Source organism: Physeter macrocephalus, chromosome 14, assembly GCF_002837175.3.
Source record: "Physeter macrocephalus isolate SW-GA chromosome 14, ASM283717v5, whole genome shotgun sequence".
Lineage (NCBI taxonomy): Eukaryota > Metazoa > Chordata > Mammalia > Artiodactyla > Physeteridae > Physeter > Physeter macrocephalus.
This window is the reverse complement of record NC_041227.1, coordinates 13,215,382-13,238,946: the sequence shown is the minus strand read 5'-3', so window position 1 is coordinate 13,238,946 and position 23,565 is coordinate 13,215,382. Positions and strand designations below refer to the sequence as shown.

The window sequence follows — 23,565 nt, the reverse complement described above, 5'->3', positions numbered from 1 at the left end:
TTGTGCTGAGTTAAGAGAGTTGAAAGGGCTGGGCATGGGGCACCAGGCTGCAGGTTTAGACCAAGGCAAAGCGGCCGTGGGTCTGGCCCCAGAAGCTGACTCAGCAGTGATGCTTCCTGTTCCTGGGGCAGCAGTGGCTCCCCTAGAGACCAGTCCTGCAGTGTGGCTTCCTCAGCCCTCCCTGTGATTCTGTAAATACTCATAATATGTCAGTCACACGCCATCAGGGAAGCAGCTAGATCTGGCCCACGTCCTTGGGGTAGTTTATTCCAAGAGTAAGATCTTACACGTTATCTGTGGGAGGAGGTACAGAAGTGAGGTCTGAAAAGGGACTTCTGGAGCCACCAACCAGGCCATCTGAGAGGCCGCGGGGTCGGTCTAGCCGCCAAAGTGAGGCTGCAGAGGGGCACTAGTACAGAAATCGATGGGGAACCATTACCTCTGCAGCCAAACGTCCAGTGACAGGCGAGGTGCTGATGCCCAGGAGTCAGGAGGAAGACCTGGACGCAGCCGGGGGACAGCAAGGACACGCTGGAGCCTACTGGCACACCTGGAGCTGTTTGTCACATCAAACTGCAGCGACCTTTGCAAGACTAGAAGTTGCTGCTTCCTTTCCGCCTTCAAACTCTCACCCGAGTTGCTCTTTCGGTCAATTCCAACTTGGAGCCCTTCAAAGATAGGGATTCTGGGAAACGTAGTCCCAGCCTAGCCAAGTTGACACAGCTGAGTACGGACCAGTTGGCTTACTAAACCCTTCTGCTTTAACTAGCTGGGTGAATTCTGCTCTCGAAAAGTGACCTGATAAAAGACTTCGGACAGTTCCTCAGTGGGTGCTTGTCAACATTTTTGTCAACTCAAGGCCTCTTGTTTTGGACAATTTCCCACCTTAAGACTCTGCACCTGAAGCAGCCTGAAACTCACTTTCCCAGCTTCCCTTGCAGTTAGACTGTAAGCATGTGACCTAGGCTCAACCAATCAGATACACCCAAATGGTACCCAGGCTCAGCCAATCAAATACATCCAGATGGTACTTAGACTCAATCAGATACACCCACGTGGAACCTAAGCTTAGCCAATTCAGATACACCTACAGGTGAAAGCAATGAAAGTGGATTCTGATGCATGGAATTCAATCTAGCAGGAGGTGGAAGGCACATAACCAGTGTCACTAGTGAGAGCTGCAGTGTCTGGGCCCAGTGACAGTGACATGAAGGTCCTGCGACGTAATTTATATATTGTTCATGGCTGTCTCTCCAGCCCTCCCTTCCAAAGATGTGCAAGTCACTTAACATCCTTTAATAAATTCCCTTCCTGCTCAAACTACCTAGAGTTCACTCTGTTGTTTGCAACCAAAAACCTGACTCACCTCTAAATTCATTTAACCATCAAGTCTCAAGTGTCCCAACCTAAACAAAGAGCAAAACAATACCCACCCCGTGGGCAGTGGAGTCAGGGAGAGGCATTTTGTAAACTTACCACGGTGCCACAGACACTGGGGCAGCGTCTTCTGAGGGACCACTGCACTGAGTTGTAAGTCAGGCAGACTGATTTGAATTCTGGCTCTGGCACTGACGGACCTGTTGTGTGACCTTGGGCAGGTCAATTTCCTCATCTGGAGAATGGAACTATGATTAGTGCCTGCCTCGCGGAGTTATCATGAAGACCAAAAGATTCCAGCACAGAGCAATCCCCCAGCACACATTTCAGCATGTGGGACATACCCACACCTGTGATGCTGGAAGGAATACGAGTGACCTTTGTCTTGCTGGATTAAAGAAAATGAGCAATAATATAGGTGGTGTTCCTGATGTACCCTGATGTGAAGGGGGCCTGTGAATGCTGAAGTTTAGAAAACATTTATATGTTCAAAACACAACCCTGACTACACTTAAATCGTACACTTAAAAATGGTTAAAAGGGCAAATTTTGTTACATATGTTTTGCCACAATTTTTTAATAAAAATTAATAATGTAATATACCAAAAATCATTGAATTTACTTTAAATAGACAGATTTATGGTATATGAATTCTCTCTCTAAAGCTGTTAAAAAAAACCAACCACCCTGGCTTCCCATCTCCTTCGGATCATAATTCAAGCCCCGACTTCTCTTCCCTCTCTGATCTCATCAGCCCCACCTCCACACTGAATCCCTCATTCTGGCCTCACTCGCCTTCCTCCTCTTCCTGGAAGATGCCAGCCCCACCTCAAGGCTTTTATATTTGCTTTTCCTTCTACCTGGAATGTTCTTCCAACCAGGTTAGAGGCTCTGAGCTCTGGCTGCCCATCGGGATCACCTGAGGAGCTTTACAAAGCCCCACCTCGGAGAGTCAGATGTCATTACTTGGGGAAGGAGGGTGGTGTCTGCTTTGCCGTTTTAAATCTGCCCAGGTGGGGACTTCCCTGGTGGTCCAGTGGTTAAGAATCCGCCTCCCCATGCAGGGGATGTGAGTTCGATCCCTGGTCGAGGAACTAAGATCCCACATGCCGCGGGGCAACTAAGCCCGCACACCACAACTACTGAGCCCGCAAGCTCTGAAGCCCGTGCGCTACAACTAGAGAGAAGCCCGCGCACCGCAAAGAGGAGCCCACGTGCAGCAACTAAGACCCGACGCAGCCAAATAAATATTTCAAAAATAAATAAACAAATCTTCCCAGGCACTTCTAACATTCAGCCAGTGTTAATAAATCGCTGCCCTAGACATCATGCTCAGTCCCCACCACGTTTACATTTCAGCTCAAAGGGCAGCTCCTTCGAGAGGCCATCCCCAATCAGTACCATCTACCTCCCCTCTGTACCCTATTTATCTTCAGTGAGTCTACTCTACCTAGGATTCTATCATATGCATATCTGACTGCTTCCCAGTGAGAATGTCAGATGGATGAGGCCAGAGGCTGTGTCCCCAGTGCTTGGCTCACACAGATGCCCAGGACAGAGCTGTTGCCAGAATGAACCTCCACCAGTCCCCCTTGGTCCAATTCCGGCTCTGGGGACTGCAGTTCTGCACGGAGGCCACCAGGCGGCGATAGTACCCAACTGCGTTAAAAGTAACCCCTAGACCCACCAGGCTGGCTGTGCCAGCCCCATCCTGCCCTGTGCCTGGCCATCGCCGAGAGGAAGCAGCACGGACCACGGCAGAGAGCATGGTGTCCTCCTCCTCCTCCTCATTCCTAGACTCAGAGCCACTGGGCCCTGAAAACACTCCACCCAGACTAAAGTCAGAGGGGAGAAGGCCCCGCTGCCCTGTCTGGAACCTCCAAGCCCTTCCCCTCTTACCTGGCCACTCACCAAGCCCCGGATGCAGCTGCTTGGGTTGACTCCCATGGGGCCCCTCACATAGCTCATGACTCGCACACGAGGGACCTGCAGGTCTGTTTGCCATGGCCAGTGTCTGCAGACACGCTGAATAGCCATCGACTGGGGGCTGTGACACAGGCTGTCTCCTTCCACACGACAGGTTCCCACACCCGCAAAGAGGAACAAAGAAGCTCTTGTAAGGTCCTCTCTAAACCAGTCCCATTTTGTTCCTTTCACAGCACCAGTCGGTGATGGCCTGCGGGCCAAATCCAGTCCAGGCCCTGCTTTTGTCCAGCTTTGAGCTGAGAAGTGTTTACATGTTTAAAGGGTTGGAAAAAAAAAATCAAAGTAATTCTGTGACACATGAAGATGAAATGACCAGGGTGGGCCTGAGCAGAGCCAAGGCCCCATCTCTGTCAGTAAATTCCCAGGAACTGGACTTCCCAGGAAAGCACCCACTAGAGGCCCTTATTTATAATGTGCCCGCCACCCATGCAGATATTGCTCCTAACCTCTCGTGGCCCCGTCTCCTGTGTTTGATCGGGCAAACGTGACACGGCCATCCTGACCAAATGGAAAACTGCATCGAGGACGACCAAGCCATTTTTCCAAAACAGTTTAATTAAAAAAAGGTGAAGAATCTGAAAAAATTGGGGGGTGGGGGAACCCAAAAGAGCATACCGTGTGAGTCCACTGGCTCAGTCACAAAGAAACACCATCATCAAAAAAGATATTTAAGTTTAATACAAATTTTATACAAAGAAAATGTGAAAAAATACTTCCATATGCTAAAAGCAATTATGCTTCACAAATAAGGCCAGCTAGGCTATTTTTTTTTTTTTGACAACTGCAATTCACAAATGTTCTTTCTCTCCTGTTTTCTTCTAATACTCTTTTTATTTCTTCTCTAATATGGGTAACTAGCTGGAAACTGTACAGTTCGCATCCTCTTATCAACAATGAAGAGAAAGGAAACAAGACTAAAATGTACAACAGAAGGTACTGGAATGATATCGTACAATTAATTTTTCTCATATACATACATCACCTTTTTGCTTTGTTCAATGCTTCTTGTTTTACACAACATACAAAATGGTACTACAGCATACGTAGTGTAACAGACAGCACGGCGGTGTCCTGCGTCCTCTCACACTGCCTTTGTTTCATGCTGACATAAAAACGTAAAATTCCATCATATAAATAATACATACATGCTTCATCCCAGACTGAAATGTCCTCCGCGTGCGTCTTGCCTTTGACTTCTCACTTCCGCAAAGCACGGCCTGTCTCTTACCAAGTGGGTGTGAGTGTCTTTAAAGGAACCACAAAGCAAAGAAAAGATCTCTCTTTGTTTCAGAGCTTCTGACTTGAACGCTTTCTAAGTTCTTCCCTTCTGCAACTGAGCTGAGCAGGGCTTGTTTCTAGTTGATATTCTGTAAACAAGGACGTTGGTTGTTTTTCTTTTTCCCTTTTATAGGAGTAGAGTCATCATAGAAATCACATAAAATAAACGAGCTCCTCCACATGTCCTTCCGGTCCAGAGAGCTTGCCTTTTAAAACATGATAACACAGCATTTGAAAGGGGCCAATGGTTGGATGTGATGTGCCCACGACAGCACCGCATCTGTGCCGGAAATTCCTGATCCCAACGTGCTGTGTACAGACATACGAATGGAAACGGCTCACTTTCCCCTGGGCATCCCAGGATGAGGACCTGTGTGCCACGGTGATCCCCACGTGCTCTCCATACCACCGTGACAGGTGGGCTGGCTGACCATCCCTTCTCCAACATCCAAACATTCTTTTTGTTGTTGGGTGTGTTTCTTTTTTTTTTTTAATTGTTTTTCTCTCTCTCTCTTTTTTTTTATAAGTTAAAGTCAATACAAATATAAAAAGGGGAAGGTACTCTAGGCTCAATGACATCCACAAATTGTACATTATTTACATCTAAAGCATAGGTTTCCTGCGGGTGGAACAGTCCTCTGTCAAGGCTAATGCTGGACGTGACGTAGTGTGGGCTGCCCTCCGTGCCAGGTGCAAAGGCCAAGTCTGAATGGTTGGCATCCTCCAGTCTGAGGGTGGCGATTCTCCTGTCTCACATTTCTTTGCTGTTTCCGGTTTTCCTGGTGTCTGGTTTTTTTTTCCTCCATGGGATGGGTGACTTGTGCCCCAACGTGTCCCTAGTCCCAGAAGGTGTCCAGCCGAGACTCTTTTGGGATGAGGCTCTTCGAACTGGTGCTGGCGGTGTGCTCAGAGCGTGCCGACCCCCGTTTCTCATCGCTGCCGCTCCAGCAACTGGATTTACTGCTCCGGGAATGGTCTGGGTTAGAGGGAAGTCAACCGGAAGGCAGGTTTTTAGCATCCCTGCCCACTTCCAGTGAATCGGAATCATCCCTCTATGTGATCTGCACCTGCTCCCTGGTACCCCTTCCCCGCCCGACTCCACACAACACAGATAGTCAAAATCCTGCCACCATGTACTGCCCTGAATTTGTGGGTCTGTGGCGTACACGGGCAGAACTTATTTTTTTAGGATTTAACAAGAGCTGATTGGAAAAACAGGAGGGAATCATGCTCAGAGAGAATAAGGATGAGTGGGGACAGGGACTAAGTTATCGAGGAAGGCACTTCTTGTGTGGTACCTGGGACCAGGCACCCCTCCTACATGACCAGACACCAAGCACCCCATGCCCTTGTGTCCTACCTTGGCCACTAAAAAAGGCACTGAAATTTGGCACTCGATCTACTTACTTCTGTTAATGGAGTTTCTTTAATCAGTTTATAGGCAACTTGAAAAACAGACTTATAACCAAACCACCCGAAGCAGAGGAGTGAGAACCAGAATCGTTAAGCCCAGCTGGGCTTAATGGTGAAGACCCACTGGCTCCCAGTAAGGACAAGCTTAAGGGTCACCGAAGGATGCAAGAACCAGAGTAAGACCTACGGGAGCTTCAAGGACACGTGTGCCACAAGGAGCTACATCGTGGCTGTAAGGTACAAGGACACTGAAGGAAGAGCCAAGTGAGGTGTCTGTCCAACTGTGAGACGGCCCCAGCCTGCAGGCTCAGCAGGATGGCTGACTCTAAGAGACCCCCCAGCACGTCACTAAGACCCCATCATATCTTAGATCATTTACCCAGTTCAGACAGACTGGGACAAAACTTTCTTTTTTAACTTCTTGAGGTGGGGTGATAATATTTGATTGAGAGAAGTTGGCTGTCAAGCTTAGAGACAGAACTGGAGTGAGGGAGCAAGGGACCGTATCATCGCCTAGGGGGTGACCTTTCTGGTGATACGGCAGGCATGTATGTGGTCCTGAGGTCTGTTTCTGCAAGATAAGTAGTGAAGAGAATGATCAAAGGATCTTCCAAGTAACATATTCATTCAGGAGAGAACTCTTCTTAGTCACTTGCATCTGTGACCAAAAGGGGGCAGTATTGTGGTGGGCAGGGGGGAGGGGGCGGGGAGGGGGTGGCGCCAGGGTGGAGCTGTCTTATGGATCCTGAATCCACCTCTTCTTAAGCGTTCTTCCCTACTCGTGATGCCTACACCGTTAGTTCTCTGGAAGGTCAGTGATACAGCTGATATATCACAAGGAGAAAATCCTACAACAATGCAATCAAGTCACACTGAGTCTCCCCGGCTCTGCTGAAGGCGGAGACCAGCTGGGCCACTTAGAAGAAACGGGAGCAGGGCTGAGCTCAGCACAGAAGCTGCATCCCAGAGCGAGGCTGGCCACCTGAGTAACTGCAGAGCCTGACTCCTCCCACGGACCGGACACGGGGCAGTGGTTGATTCGACCCATCACTGCAGAGGACAATGGGTCTTAGTCTAGGACCCTTTATGAAAAGAGTGAGGACAAGGCCCCTTTAAGAAGCCAGACCGGGGACTTCCCTGACAGTCCGGGGCTTAGGACTCCACGCTTTCACTGCCGAGGATGTGGGTTCGATCCCTGGTCCGGGAGCTAAGATCCCCCAAGCTGAGCGGCGTGGCCAAAAAAAAAAACTCTTTTCCTACTGCGGTTTCCGATGGCCACCAGAGGCAAAGCTAAGAAGAAACAAGGCAAAGCAAGACCCATCACTCAGGAGAACAGGAGAAGACACGCCCACAAAGAAACACACACACACAGACACACACAAAACGAGCCTTCCGCGAGCCAGGAAAAGTTCCCCGGCAGCTTCCGAGAGGCGGGGTCATACTTACACTTCTGGGCTGGGTAGCTGGGGTGCGGCTGGTGGTCTGTGCTGGTTGGGACAGAGGCAGGTTGCTTGTCACACCTGTTGCTAACTGAAGAGATAGCACAGGCAGCCTCAGAGTCTGGCAGAGGGCTCAAATCCGCACAACCCCAAGGCCTCGCGCTACTCTGCTCAGCAACAGGCTACTGGTCTCAGCGCTGGGTGGCTGCCTTGTTGATGTCCCCATTTTCCAACTTAATGCATTCACAGGAGACTAAGGCTTTTAAAAATGCATATTAAACCATGAACAGGATCACGGGACACAGCACGGCATTACAGGTGGGAAATATGGCATACAATGACATAAAAGCAACTACGTAAAGCCATAAATCAGCAGAATTTTGAAAGCAAAATTCTAGGAACCACTAGCTCTGCCAAGAGCTTAATTCAGCCAGGGCAAGGGGAGGCACCAGCACCATAATTTAGGTGGAAAGCTCCACCCAAGGAATCCAGATTTTTCAGGGCAAGTAATCACTCATCTACTGCCAAGGCTGATGACAGAACAGGGAAGAGAGGGCGACGGAGGTGCACGTGGTGAGAAGGATCGAGGAAGAGGCTACAGATGAGATATCAGTGGGCCACTCCTCAGCCATAACGGAAGGACACCAACAAATAATATCTGAGATGGAAAGAGTCGAAAATGTGTGATAGGAAAAGTGTCTCAATAACATAACTGTCATAGTGAAGAATTTGGGGGAAATCATTGAAGGTATGATAAAGCAAACATTAAAAAAAAAAAAAAAAACAAACTCCAGGGAAAAGTAAGGCTATATACAAAGGTAGAAATGTAATCACAGTACACATCTGCAACACATGGCACGATCAGAATGATGGAAACACAGAATAGCGTATGTCAATTTTTTAGGCTCAGCCAACAGCCGGAAGTGAGAAGACCCAACTGAAGTTACAGGAGATGCACATGTTCTCCACCTTGGTGACGGGAGAGTCAAAGTGGGCATGGCAAGTCTGGATATGACGGGGTAGGAGAGGTGAGGGAGATAATACGCACCAAGAGAGGGGGCAAGAGATACTGTCCCCAGCTGATAGAACAAGACTAAAGAGTAAGTGTTTTTACTTGACCAAGGTAACCTATAGGCACATCAAACAGTGACCTAAGTAGTTTGGGAGGAGGGCGAGTAGAGAGGTGATAGAAGACCCCAATTCTCATCTTTTAAAGCCAGAAGTCAACAAGCAACGTCTAGATAAAGTCCAGAAATAGAAGTATGGGGAAACACGTTATTTACATTATTTACAAATAAGGAGGTTAAGTGCCAGGTGTACCCAAAGACAGCCATGGAGAGTGGGACTAGGAACTGTTTTTCCCAGTACAGTTTTATTTTTTCTAAATAGAGTCATCCCTTGGTGTCAGGGATGGTACAGGGGATTGGTTCCACGACCCACCACAGATACTAAATTCCACGGACACTTAAGTCTCATGGTCGGCCCTCCATATCCAAATCCACGGATTCAACGAACCACAGATCGTGTAGAACCGTACTGACGATGGGAAAAAAACCCATGTATACGTGGACCCGTGCAGTTCAAACCCGTGTTGTTCAAGGGTCAACTGGATATGCGTGCATTGCTTTACAATCTTAAAATGAAGAGACAAGTGAACAGGAAAGGCCCACGCCCACGCCGAGGAAGCTCCTACCCGCTACTAAACCTGCCTCCCTCCCTCCCGACTAGACCCTCATTTAACCAGCCTAGTTCCAGAAGACTATAAAGAGCCCAGAAACCTCAGTGTTTGTAAACCTTTGTAAAGCCCACGTTCCTCCAACAAGGTTCCATCTACACTATCAGCAAGCAGTGGGCGCTAGCAGAAACCATTAGACGTAAGAGGAATCAGAAAACGAGCCAGTCTGTCTGCTCTGACGCCAAGCAGAACCCGGGTGCTTTGGTGAGTAAATAGGGGAAAGTGAGAAGTCCTGAGCTTGCTGTCCTGACCTGGCCTCCAGTGACCTCCCGCTTGGTTCCCTTCGGCCCACACTCCCAAGATAACACGGCAGCACTGCCTGAAAAATGCTTTTTCCTCCAGCTGCTGACAATGTGGGACCTTTCCCTCCCTCCCTGCCCCCCCCCATCTCATCATTAGCCTCCTCGGGATGATCTTCTCCCCGCTCCCCACCCCCGGCGCCAAGTCACCAGCGTCTTCCAGGCTCCTGGCTTCCTCTCTCCAACTTCCCTTTCTACCCCCATCGGATACCAGGGTGCTTCAGGTCGAGGAGGAGGGGGAGGTCAGCCAGCAACGGCCCGTAGGCCAAATCCAGGCCAGTGCCTGTGTTTCCAAATACAGGTTCACAGGAGCACAGGCCCACCCATCTCTCTGTCTGTCATCTGTGGCTGCTTTCATCCGACAACGGCAGTCGAGCAGTTCTGACAGAAACTGTGTGGCCCTCGAAGCTTAAAATATTTACTCTCTGGTCCTTTACAGAAAGTCTGCCAACCCCTGGGCTAGGTAACATCTCATCCACCTCGGAACTGGGGTACGACGCGTCTCCCAACTGCCTTCCTGCACGCAAGCTTCCCTGTCCCAACAGATTCCACACTCCCAGGGCGTCACTAATCTTCCCAAGGCCCGTTAATCTTCCCACATGGATTGCACCATGTGCACCACTTTGCTGCTCCAAAACCTCAACAGCACCCCGTCTGCAGCAGTATTTCCAACTTGAGCCCTTCTCACTCCACCTTTGCAATTTTGACACGTCCGCTCAGTTCATGCTTTTACTTTAAACTCATGTTCAACTTAAGTCAAACAGAAACTCTTATATCATCACCAAAAGCAGGAAAGCAATAATACCTGCCATACATAGAAGACAACTCTACAAACCAACATAATGAAAACCAAATTGTAGTAGAAAATTCTAGGTGGGTGCCATGCTGCTGAAGTTAAAAAGACAGATATTAAAAAAAAAAAAAAAGAAGAAGAAGATATCAAAGGGATGAAGAAGATACCTTAGCACCAAACTGAACGTGTTCTCAGAGATGTAACCAGAGGACTGAAGGGGGAGTGAGAAGTGAGATTTTCAACAGGTGGTTCAATCGTATTTAACGCCAAGTTCGTGAAGTCAGCTGGTGCCACTCCCCCTGGTGCACCCTGAACCTGAATCCCACTTTCCAGCCCTTCAGGAAACATATTCCAGCCACCCTAACAAAGGACATCCCTTCTTCCTCTATGCACTAAAAGAAAATGTTTGGTTTTCAGCTGAAGAGAATGACCCGGCAGAGAGAAAGATCCTAGAGCTGAAGGACCTTGAATTAAGCAGAACTGTCCTCACTGAAGACACCTTCTTTGAACCCTTCGGGAATGCCCTCAAGCCGGTTTAGGAGGGTGCAGGGGAAAGACCCTTTGGGCTAGAAAAGAGGACAGCTCAAACTGCACAGAAGGGGAAAACCAAAAGTCAGTGTCAGATAATCCCCCAAAACGGCCTACCAGGTTATCCCTCAAGTAGAAAGAGTTTTACAGAAAGATCATCTACCTAAAAATTTTCTTTTTTCCTCTGAATGCTCAAGTACCCTCATCCACTAAATGCGGGCGTTGGGACCTCAGGGATAGTTTCACAGTTTCATTTCCTGTGGTCATTTCTCTGAGGGCAGAAGAACTGCCCAACCCAAATGCGTCTTCTACACCACCCCAGGTCAGCAACGGAACCCTATGTCTTTGATGTGGAACCCCAAGAAATCAAACAAGTACAGGTAAATCCTGATCCGTTTGGAGAAGTGCCTGAAAGCCACCTTGCCCCGCCACTCCTTCACCCCCGCTGGGCCCGCCCAGGGCACCCCCAAGGATCCCTAAGGACCCACAGTTTGAAAATCACGGCCCTACACCCTTCAGCTTCTCCCTGAGTACATGGCTCCCCTCTGCCCGTGTGGACCGTGAGAGCACCATTCGCCCACCAGGGGGCAACATACCAGAGCCTTGGTTGGAGCCTAAGAGAATGGAGGAGGGCGTCTCCCTGGAGCCAGAAAGGTCGAGGGTCTAGAAATGCAAAAAGAGACAGATGGAGGCAAGGCACTGGGGCCGATGCAGCCCCCCAGGGAAGCCCAGGGATCCATGGGGGCGCTCGTCACGGCCCCTACAGCACCCTCGTGCCCTCTGCCTGGTGAGCTCAGACGGGGGAGGCCAGGTCAGACGGGGGGCCCTGCACCTGCGCCCTTTTCTGCTCTACCTCCGCAAAGCACAGCACTGGGGGCTCCTCACTCAACTCTAGAGCCGCGGCTTCAAGAACACGGGTCCCTCAGCTCCCCGCTCTGACCTAACGCCCACCCCAGATTTCTGCCACATCCCAAAAGGAAGCACAGCTGTCCCTCAGTACCCGAAGTGGGATGGTTCCAGGAGTCCCCAAGGATACCAAAATCTGGGGATGCTCCAGCTCCTTATACACAAAAAAAGGCCTAGTACGGTGAATACAGTGGACCCTCTGTATCCGAGGATTTCGAATCCATGGATTCAACCAAACATGGATGGAATTTCGGTTGGTTGCATCCAAGGATGAGAAATCCACGGATACGGAGGGCTGACTGCATATTACATCAAATTATATCAGCTCTCTTTTATTTCACCTTACCCTCTTACTAGGCAATAATATCAATGAAATCAAAGGGTTTTAACTGCTGGGATGACTTGCTTTTTTCCTAATAGACATGAAATAAATACATAATGACTACAAATGTAAAAAATGATCAAGGTGCCACCTAAAATAATGTTTGCGTGCAATTACATATACCACACACTGGGCAAGTAGGAGGTGGAACCTGTGTGTCCAAGCCTGCAGCCACCAGCCTCCTGTGACTACCTGTATTTAAATTAATTATAATTCAATAAAATTTAAAATCCAGGTCCTCAGTGACACTAGCCACAGTTCAACTGCTCAACAGCTACATGCGGCTAGTGGCTCCCATACTGGGCAGAGCAGATACAAAACATTCCCATCACCTCAGAAGGTTTTGTGGACAACGCTGCCCTAAACACGCACCTTGTGAAAAGGAGCCCTGCTAAGACTGTCACCCCCATCTGCAGCCTGAAGACAGACAAACCTCCCTACAGCACAGTACTCGCCGGGGTGGCGGGCACGGGGGTGGGTCTGAGACTCTGCGTGGCCCAAAGGCATGTGGGATGGAGACTCACCGAGCCACTGTCCTTGCTTTTCTCGGCTGGCGTCTCCTTCTCTTTCGAGCTGCTGGTTTCCGGGGGGGCTGCCTGTGTGTTGGAGGAGGTCCCCTGGTTTGACTTGTTTAGTGTTTCCGTGTTCACCTCGGCATCTGCTTCCTGCTGAGGCGCGGTAGCTGAGGGCAAAAGGGGACAGAAGCCAAGTATAAGCTGAGCGTGGTGGCTCCCAGGCCCACGGGGAACCCCGTTCTGTGCAAACCAACACCTGTAAGAGACGCAGGTGCCACCCAGGCCCACTCAGGGCACAAGCACAGGCCCAGGGTGGCTGGACCAAAGCTTTCCAGACGCAGGAATTCCAGACTGTGCATGAAAATATGTTCGTTTCTAAGAGTCTGTGATTCAAGTTCTATTAAATCATTCTGGAGAGAAAAGGATGTTCATGAAACAAACACCCTGTAAACTGCTGTTCCAATTACTCATTTCATCATTTCTAATTTTAGACCAGTTTTCACCCCATGTTTTACCTGATAACAGCAGAGTTGAGCGCTTCTGACAGACCACCCAGGCCACAAATCCTGAAATATTTACTCTCTAGACCTTCATAAAAAAAAGCTTACCAACCCCTGCTCCAGAGCTTCTCAAACTTGGGTCATTCATGTATCACCTTTGAAAAACGTGCCAATCCGTAGATATACTCCCTTATCATATTATTTATGTTACTTGTATTTTATTTATTTATTTTATTTATTTTGGGGTGCATTGGGTCTTTCTTCACTGCCGCGCGCGGGCTTTTCTCTAGTTGCGGCGAGCGGGGGCTACTCCTCGTTGCGGTGCGCGGGCTTCTCGTTGCAGTGGCCTCTCTCGTTGCAGAACACGGGCTCCAGGCGCGCGGGTCCCAGCAGCTGTGGGCTCACAGGCTCTAGAGCGCAGGCTCAGTAGTTGTGGCGCACGGGCCCAGCTGCTCCGCGGCACGTGAGATCTTCCCGGACCAGGGCTCAAACCCGTGTCCCCTGCATGGGCAGGCGGATTCTTAACCACTGTGCCACCAGAGAAGCCCTGTTATTTGTATTTAAATAAATTATTTGAAATGGAGACTTTAATTTCTAAGCATAGAAATCTAATATTAGCCATAAATAAATGCTAACTGTAAAATAATCACTAATAAGTATTATTAATAAATTCTAACTAGACAGTGCTTCCTGCTGGAGTCTCCTAGCCTGGGATCTGCTTGCTCTGTATTAGAAAGAGATTTCAGGGGACTTCCCTGGTGGCACAGTGGTTAAGAATCCGCCTGCCAATGCAGGGGACACGGGTTCGAGCCCTGGTCCGGGAAGATCCCACATGCCGCGGAGCAGCTAAGCCCGTGCGCCACAACTACTGAGCCTGCGCTCTAGAGCCCGCGAGCCACAACTACTGAAGCCTGCGAGCCACAGCTACTGAAGCCCGCACGCCCAGAGCCCATGCTCCGCAACAAGAGAAGCCACCGCAATAAGCAGCCCTCGCACTGCAATGAAGAGCAGCCCCCGCTCACCGCAACTAGAGAAAGCCCGCGCGCAGCAACGAAGACCCAACGCAGCCAAAAATAAAATAAATAAATAAATTTATAGAAAGAGATTTCAAAGACCGATTAGTTCCAAACCAACACTTTTTCCTTCACATGAGCACTGGCGTCCCTTATTTAAGGCTATGAGTCCAGGATGGGCTCCGGGCTCCGTTGCAGGGGGCTGTCCTGTGCATCCCTGGCCCCTGCTCTCTCGATGCCAGCGGCACCCCCGTTATGACAACCACAAACGTCTGCGGTCATTGCCAGTGTCTTTGGAGAGGGGACAGAGATAAAAACTGCCCCCGGCGGAGAACCAACCACGGCAGCTCACATGAAACTAAAGTGATCATCACAAGCCCTGCACTGTGGCGAACAACACGGTGGCCGAGGAGGCCAGAGGTTCGAAACACCTGTGTCTGGAGTCTCGGCTCCATGTCTGTGTGCTGCTCTCCCGTGTGTAAGAGTCGCACAGGTGGTGAGCGAGCATGACGAGGGCCCTGTGGTCCGGGGGAGCCAAGAGCCCGCCTTCCGCCGCCTGGGCCAGGAGGTGCCCCCGGGGCCTACCTGACTGGGTGCAGGACTTCATGTGCTCAGGCCAGTGGGCCTGCTGGCAGGGGTAGTCGCAGTAGCTGGTGTTCCAGCAGCAGTAGAAGATGGCCTCCTTCTTGCAGTTGGCGCACCACTGCTTCTTCTTGGTCTCGTCCACCGCCTGCTGCTTCTCCAGCTCCAGCTGCTTCTTCACCTCGGCGATGAGCCGGTCCCGCTCCTGCTCCAGGCTCTGCCGCATCTCAGCCATGGTCAGCTCTGCCGGCGGGGGGCGGGGAAGAGGAGCGGATGCCAGCTTCATCACCCGTCCCCCGGCCCAGGCCGTGGGGTCATTCACACCGGGTCAGAATGTGCATTCCAACAGACTCGGGTGTGGATCCTGGCTTGGAGATGCCCTGGCTGTGTGAGTCACCCAGCCTCCCCGAGCCCCAGTGTCTACCTCTGTAAGACGGGCATCCATCACGCTGACCAACAGAGCTGCTTGTGATAATGAACGTCAGGTGCCAAGGATGCAGATAAGGAGGCCCCATGGGGACTCTGCAGGAGGCCCTCAGATAAACCCTTGAAACGATGTGCACTAAACTCACTTTGAATTTTATCATTAGTATAAGCCTTTTTTTCTATCAAATACTTACATAGCACCTACTTTCTGTAGGCACTGTTGTAAGCATTTTATAAACATGAACTCCTTTAATCCTTTTCTACTACTAATCCTGTGAGGTAAGCATTACTATAATATTCCTTTCACAGATGAGGAAACTGAGGCACAGAGCTAATAAGGGCACAGCTGGGGCTACAACTTGGACATGCTGTCTTCTTGGTGTGTGGCTCTAATCTACCAGACAGGGCATCGTGACTGATCCTTAGGCTAATAAAACAACTATCAAACTGCTCATGCTACTGAGATTTCTCTCAATTTTACATCAGACAACAAGTGCAACTTGCACGCTGGAAAAAAAGAAAAATAAATGGTTCCTCGATTCCTTAAAATCCTCTTCCTGAAATTTAAAAAAACACCCTCCAAAAGAACACCAATAAAGAAAATTAACCCCTGGTAAAGATAAAAAGCACTTGTATCCAGACACAACATTTCCAACACTCCCAGCTGCCTTCAGCTGGGAGCCCACCAACCATGACAAGCTCTGTCCAGCCCACATGTATTTTTTCAAATGTGTGGCCACTATTTTTAAATGAAACGATTCTGCATAAAAATAGATTCCTTGACTTTACAAGAAAAACAGGAAGAAGTGACAACATTCCAATAAACTTCCCTCCTGCAAGAAGGGAAGGAGCAGGGCGGGGGCGGGGCTTTCCTGGTAGGCTTCCGAAGGACTGGAGTTTGCGTGATTTAAACAAGTATCACCTGCAACCAGGTGGGGTACCCCTGGGTCTGCCTCCCTAACAGAACCTCCCGGTTGCCAGCGTTCTGACTCTTAAGGCTGATACTACTCAAGGGTCTGAAAGAAACTGCTCTGCCTTTTGGGGGAGACCCTTTTACAATATCCCCACAGAGCGGTAAGCGAAACATCAATCTATCTATAATCCATGGACCAACGCCCTCTCCATGACGTGGGGCACATAGGAAGCATCACAAGACTTTAAGATGCCGGACGTTCAGTGGTTACGAGGAGGAAAGTCTGGAGCCCCGGCGCCCAGACGTGAACTACAGCTGTGTGACTCTGCACGTGTCTGTGCCTCAGTTTCTGCTGGAAATACCACTTTTTATCAGAAGGGTCTCTGTGAAAATTATCTGATTCATGAAAACTTCAGCCGGTTGCTGGAACAAAGTCAGAGCTCATAAGCAGGAGCTGCTACCAAGGCTGTTGTGATGACTTTGTTGCTGATGTTGGTATTTTGAAAAGAGGAAAGGAGGGCTCCCTCCAGCTCCAGCCTTCATATCTGGTTTCTCCAGGTCAGACTCCCCAGGATGCTGTGGTCTCCCCACCAGTGGTGCATATCCCCCTGCCCTACTTCTGATACAATTCACATCTGGGTCGAACGCCTGAGGTGCCAAGAAGCTCACATCCAGAACCTTCCTCAGTGCAGACCAAGTCAGCAGGACTTACCCAAGTTGTGTTTCATTTCCGAGAGCTCCTGCTGGTGCAGCCACTGGAGCTTCTCTATCTCAATCCTCAGCCTGCGAATCTGAAAGGAGAGAGAAAGACTTTTTACAAAGTGCATCTGGGTGCCTTTTACCAACAGGGCTCGGAAGCTCCAGCTCTCACTACAGGGTTAACGTCATGTGCTGAGGCAAAGAGCGGGCAGCCTGTGCTGGCCTCCCCACAGCTGCAGTCAGAGAGGCGGGCGCCAGTGGGTTAACCCAAATTCGGGAGAACTTCTGCTTCAAAAAGCCAAATATGAGTCAGCTGTCTTTTCCAAGAAATGCTCTAGGAAAAGCCACTTAAAGTGGCTTTAAGTGGCTCAAAGAAAAGAAGACCAGGTTTTCATAATAAATAGTATGTCACAGGTCTGATGAGGATTTTGCTCTAAAAAAATGAAACAAAAACAAATAAAAACAAGCTTTATTGTATCTCTTACCTAAGATTTTGGGCAGGGGGGTGCATGATCATTCTCTTGAAAGTCCAAAGCTTAACATTTCTGGAAACCATAGGGTAATTTTGGGGGGTAGGAGTAAATCTGGGGCCAAATTCATTTGGAGGGAGGAGAAGGTAAACCCAATGTGAACCGATACAAGGCTGTTGACAGCGCTGAAAAATCACAATGGTTCTCAACTGGGATGATTTTTGCCCCCCTCCCTCCCTCCATGACACTGCAGTGCCTGGAGACATTATAGGTTGTTTCTGGCATCCCGGGGGGTAGAGGCCAGGGATACTGCTAAACGTCCCAGATGGACAGGACGGCCCTCACCACGGCGAATCATCTGGCACAAATGTCAGTAGCGTCAAGTTGAGAAATCCTGATTTATCAAACACAGTGGGAACAACTGGACTGTTTCACTGCAGAAAACACTGGATCTAATTGTGGGAGGGGGCTGCATATTACCTCATTAAGATCTGGAAAATTCTGGCACATATCTGGACCCAAGGTTTCAGGTAAGACATTACGGATCCATACTTTCAACTCCACGCCAGTTAAAATGCACAAAAAGGAATGAAGTATGGTAGCAGGTGGGGGAGAGGGTGGGGTGGTTTTTCTAAGACAACATTTCCCCTTCTTGTTTGACGTCCCAGCACAATCATAAAGAGGGTCACACATCAGCAAAAACACCCAAGGAGATCCACCATTTCTTTTGGGACCTCCCTGAAACCTTTACATTCATGCAGTTCTCTGTTGAGGGCCTATAGGGACACCTTCCTGGAGATTTTTTTCCTCTTCGTCTGGGTGCCGGCCTCACCCTGCCAGGTCCTCACAGGTCAATGGCTCTGCATGTGACTCCCCCCAGTTTTCCATCATGACTTCCAATGACCTCTAGAAGTCCTGCCATTGTCATTTCCTGCGATGACCTGTTTGCACGGGGCTTGCAGGGAATTAGCCTAGGAGGGAAATTCAGGGAGGCTTTTTTTTTTTTTTTTTTTTTAATAAATGGTCACTTCCTAAGTGGACATCTCCAAGTTTTAACCACACTCTTCTCTAAACAATCACCTAAATTAAGGAGGCTGGGGATACACATTCCTGGACAACAAGGATCACTTGTATAAAAACGTCCAAACTTTGGGAGAAGATGAAGGATCCCATTTTACAGGGGGTCAAAAACACTACTGTCCAGTCTCACCAGTGGGATAATAACTCAAGCTCTGGTTTTGGCTGTTTGAGTAGAAGTGAAGTGACTGCACAGAGCAGGGTGTGTCTCCAGAGCACCAGCTTCCTAGCAAAGTGAAGAAATACCCTCACCACCAACCCCCATCAGGAGAGCGAGCCTGGTGACCAGAGACAGGACCCGAGAGGGATTTCCAGAGAAGCTTCTTCATGGTGCCCCTACAGCAGCCCAGAAAACACCCTTAGCAAATAGGGAATGAATGTGTCATCTCTGACCTCGGCTATTGTGCTTCCAGTAGTGTTTTTAGAAAGGTCGTTATATATTTCCGTCATTGTGCCTTTTATTGCATCCATCATCTGAAAGATAAAAACCGAAATGATTCAGGTGATCGCATCCCTGAGGCTTTTCCTAGATGACATACATCTAAAATTTATCTGCATAAAGCAGTGGTTTCTCCGCTGGGGGTGATTTTTTCCATCCAGGGACACTTAGCATTCTTGGTTGTCATGGCTGGCGGGAGAGGGGGAGAAGGGTGCTGATGGCATCGAGGAGGTGGAAGCCAAGGATGCTCAAAACACCCTAACGTGCTCAGAACAGCCCCTAAAACAAAGTTATCCAGCCCCAGATGTCCCTAGTGCCAAGGTTGAGAGCCTGGTATGAACCAGGCAGGGTAGGAATCATCCACAAGTTCCCTGTCCCATATCATGGGACCAGTTCATAGCCATAAAGTTAATTTATAGCCACAGGTTAAAGTGGGGAGACTGAATTTGGCCCCAAGATGATTTGGCCAGCACAGTGGGCTCGAGGGAGAGATCGTTTTGTTGCTGTTGGTTTTTTAAAATTGTTTCTCCTTAAAAAAACTATCATTTTACTGAGATATTCATATACCATACAATTCACCCATTTACTATGTACAATTTAATGGCTTTTAGTCCATTCGGTGTTGTACATCCATGACCACAATCAATTTCAGAGCCTCTTCATTACCCCAAAAAGAAACTCTGCTCCCCCTGAGCCTTCACCCCCCCAATAACCCCATCACCCCCCCAGCCTCTGATAACCACAAATCTGCTTTCTTGTCTCTAGATCGAATCTAGCTTACTTCATATACGTGGACTCACACAATATTTGGTCCTTTGTGACTGCCTTTGACTTAGCAGAAAGTTTTCAAGATTTGTCTGTGCTGTATTCCTTTTTAGGGGTGAATAATACGGTCCACTGGGTAGATCTAGCTGGTTTACTATTTTAATGCTTTTGGTTGGGGCATCCACTGCCTTTCCAGTTTGTTTCCCATCTTCCTTTTCTTTAACTATTTGACCCCTGAAGGCATCAGCAAGTCTGTGGCAACAGCTCACGTCCACGCAGCAGGCACCCAGGTGGCCGCTGACGGAATGTGTTTGCAGGGTGGGTTTCTCTTCTATCTCCCACTTGTCCACTGACCTCCCACATCACAGGAGGAAGAGGAGGGGACAGGAGACGAAACCAGGTCTCAGATCTGGCCTGGCCGCTGCCGAGGATCCCCTGTGCTTTGCAGTTTGTTCCAGTTCAGTAAAAAGGCAGGACAAACAGCACCTTCACATCTGATGCCCGAGATCTGTTCCCACCATTACATCTTCTCATCCACAACTCTGAGCCTCGGTTTCCTCATGTATAAAGCAAGGATAATAACAGTGCCCCCCTTGTAGGATATGCACAAGGATGAAATGAGAAAACCACAAGAAGACTGTGGTTCAGTACCTGCTGAGGAGTGGGCAGGTACTGAACCACAATTCAGTGTGGTTCCTAAAGAAATACCTGTTTGTCTCATTTCCACAGAAAAATGAATTCACGGGAACATGTAATTGCAAAACTGCTCCCAACCCCCAAAAGAGTAACCCCCAATTCACCCCAAAATGGGAGGAAAATGAATAAAGTATCTGTTGAGATTTCCGCCCCCAGCTTGTTGCAGGTGCCACAGGAGGACAATGCCAGCAAAAACACTTTGTGCTTTAAGGTCAGTCACTCTGTATGGGCCTCCTTACCCACATCCATTTAAAATATTAAAACAAAATCGCTTTACAAGAAAACTTCAGAAAGTGGATGAAATTCAATACTTTACTAATGCCATAGTTACATTCCATTTTAAAGAAATCATGAATTTGCGGACTGACCTTCATTCTTACTTCCAAATATAGCAAAGAAGCCAACAAAGAGCCCTTCTGCCAAAACACACAAATCTGGGTCTTCAACTCTGGGTCACCTCAGACACAAGAAAGTTCATCAGCTACAAAACTATGTCACTGTGTTCATTTTCTTAGCTGCAAAGAAAACGTCTGTCAAAAAGTTCATTCTTCAATTTCGCTCTAAGAGTGAAGGGGGCGACAGTAGGAGATGGAACAGAAATGGCTGCAGAAGCTGAGAACACCGGTTTGCCGCGAACCACTAGCCAGAGCCACAAAGCAGCCTCAGTTTTCTCTTCTGTAAATAGACAACTTGGACCAAATCAATGGAAGGTGATACAAAAAGGCAAATCAATTGCAGGCAGAACAAGGAGCCATTTGGGCAACACCAGACATTTTCTTAAGTCAGTAATTTTAAAAATTACCCCGTTTCAATTTTCTTGCAATCCTACAACAGATCACGTTAGGAAGAAAGGCTCCGTTTGGTGCCATTATGTCTTTAACACTTTCATCATAATCTCTCTTTTTAACAAAAGGAAGATGGACTTAAGCTTCAAGCCTTGACAAAGAACAGGATCTGGTGAGGTTAGACTTAATTTTATTTCAACTAGTTAAGTCAATTTAAATAAAAATACTAAGTCAATACTAGTTCAAAACCTTGAAGATGGCAACAAGTAACTAATACTTGAATCCCTCCTGTTCTGAAACTCGGGGACTCCACAACAATTCTTGTGTTTTATTCAAAAGGGGGCAGAAATACTAAATAAGAGACAAAGTTACCCACAAGAAGCAGAGCTGCTTGAAAAAGCCACATGTAAGAACACTCAATTTGTGGACACTGGACAGCTGTGCTCAGCAGGCTTGGTGTGAATTCACAAGTCAGCTCAAAGCCAGGTTAAGAGCACACTCGCTAGGTCCTGGCGGCTACCATCCAATGCCAGCTTGGACATTCACTGATGATGTGACCCTGGACAAGCTGTGTGACCTCGCCAGGTCTCAGTCTTCTCATCTATAAAATAGGTGTGCTAACAGTACCTGCCTCATCAATCTGTCATAAAGACTGAGTAAGTAACATATAAAACGTGAGCTTGGGACAGTGTCTGGGCCAGAGTAAATGCCATGCAGACACTGGCTACTGCTAGTATCATCCTACCTGGTGTGACAGACACTCCGAGAAGGCTCCCCGTGACCTCAGCCCTCTGGGCTTTGTGCCCTTGTGTAATCCCCTCCAAGCACGGGCTGGCCTAGTGACCTGCTTCTAACCCACGGAATATGGCAGAGGTAATAGTCCGTCACTTCTGTGATCACCTACATAAGACTGTGACTTCCATCTTGCTAGCAGGCTTTCTCTACCCCTTGCTGTCATGAAGCAAGCTGCCATGCTGGGCAGGCCACGGGGAAAGGGACTGAGGGCAGACTCCAGCCAACGGCCAGCCGGAAACTGAGGTTCCCAGTCCAAGAGCCCTCAAGGGAGTGAATCCTGCCCACAACCACCTAAGTGAGCTTGGAAGTGGATCCTTCCCCAGTCACATCTTCAGATGAAATCCCAACCCTAGCAGACACCTTGGAGGCAGCCTGCCAGAGGTCCTGAAGCAGGGGACCCAGCCCAGCCGAGCCTGGACTCAACACCCACAGAAACTGTGAGATAAATGTGTGTGGTTTTAAGTTGCTAAGTTTGGTAGTGATTTGTTATGTAGGAACAGATAACACACCCAGATAGAATAAAAAGAAAATGAGCAACAGAAATTCATGAGTAGAAAATTATATATACCACTCTCACCATCTAGAACTAAAAAAAAAGATTCTACCTTTCACACTCAATAATAAAGCAACTCCTATCATGAGACTTCAAGAAGTCTAGAAACAACTATCCTCAACTCTTGTCACCCATTCCATCAACTTGAATAGTTTACCCACTGGTAACTAATCAGTAATTTACTCATTACTAAAGAGTCAAGTATTATTATTGCCTACATAGTAATTTACTAAATACTCCTAGATTATCATCATTAGCTACTATTAAGAGTTACTGAGGATAGGAAGACACTGGAACTCACCAAAACAGATAGCCCACATCCAAAGACAAAGGAGTGGCCGCACTGAGACGGTAGGAGGGGCGCTATCACAATAAAATCAAATCCCATAACTTCTGGGTGGGTGACTCACAAACTGGAGAACACTTATACCACAGAAGTCAACCCACTGGAGTGAAGGTTCTGAGCCCCACGTCTGGCTTCCCAACCTGGGGGTCCTGCAACGGGAGGAGGAATTCCTAGAGAATCAGACTTTGAAGGCTGGCGGGATTTGATTGCAGGACTTCAGCAGGACTAGGGGAAACAGACTCCACTCTTGGAGGGCACAACCAAGTAGTGTGCGCATCGGGACCCAGGGGAAGGAGCAGTGACCCCAGGGGAGACTGAACCAGACCTACCTGCTAGTACTGGAGGGTCTCCTGCAGAGGCAGGGGGTGGCTGTGTCTCACCGTGAGGACAAGGACACTGGCAGCAGAAGTTCTGGTAAGTACTCCATGGCGTGAGTCCTCCCAGACTCCACCATTAGCCCCACCAAAGAGCCCGGTAGGCTCCAGTGTTGGGTCGCCTCAGGCCAAACAACCAACAGGGAGGGAACCCAGCCCCAGCCATCAGTAGACAAGTGGATTAAAGTTTTACTGAGCTCTGCCCACCAGAGCAAGAGCCAGCTCTACCCACCACCAGTCCCTCCCATCAGGAACCTTGCACAAGCCTCTTAGATAGCCTCATCCACCAGAGGGCAGACAGCAGAAGCAAGAAGAACTACAATCCTGCAACCTGTGGAACAAAAGCCACATTCACAGAAAGACAGACAGATGAAAAGGCAGAGGGCCACGTACCAGATGAAGGAACAAGATAAAACCACAGAAAAACAACCAAACGAAGTGGAGATAGGCAACCTTCCAGAAAAAGAATTCAGAATAGTGA

The 23,565-nt window shown here is 48.6% G+C and overlaps 1 protein-coding gene across 11 annotated transcripts in view; it reads right to left on the bottom strand.

Annotated features, from left to right (window-relative positions):
• Nucleotides 1–4,018: 4,018 nt before the first annotated feature.
• The window catches only part of ZMYND8 (zinc finger MYND-type containing 8), a 92,842-nt gene continuing 73,295 nt past the window's right edge, over nt 4,019–23,565 (bottom strand). For 4 of the 11 annotated variants that reach the window (XM_028498393.2, XM_028498390.2, XM_028498391.2 and 1 more), the window contains exons 15-21: nt 18,725–18,805; nt 16,798–16,876; nt 14,750–14,989; nt 12,661–12,818; nt 11,445–11,511; nt 7,501–7,584; nt 4,019–5,617 (exon numbers count right to left, since the gene is read on the bottom strand). In XM_028498393.2, coding sequence (XP_028354194.1) covers nt 5,478–5,617; nt 7,501–7,584; nt 11,445–11,511; nt 12,661–12,818; nt 14,750–14,989; nt 16,798–16,876; nt 18,725–18,805 — 849 coding nt within the window. In that variant the 3' untranslated portion in view covers nt 4,019–5,477. The other 7 variants (XM_028498392.2, XM_028498397.2, XM_028498395.2 and 4 more) reach the window with 3 other exon arrangements.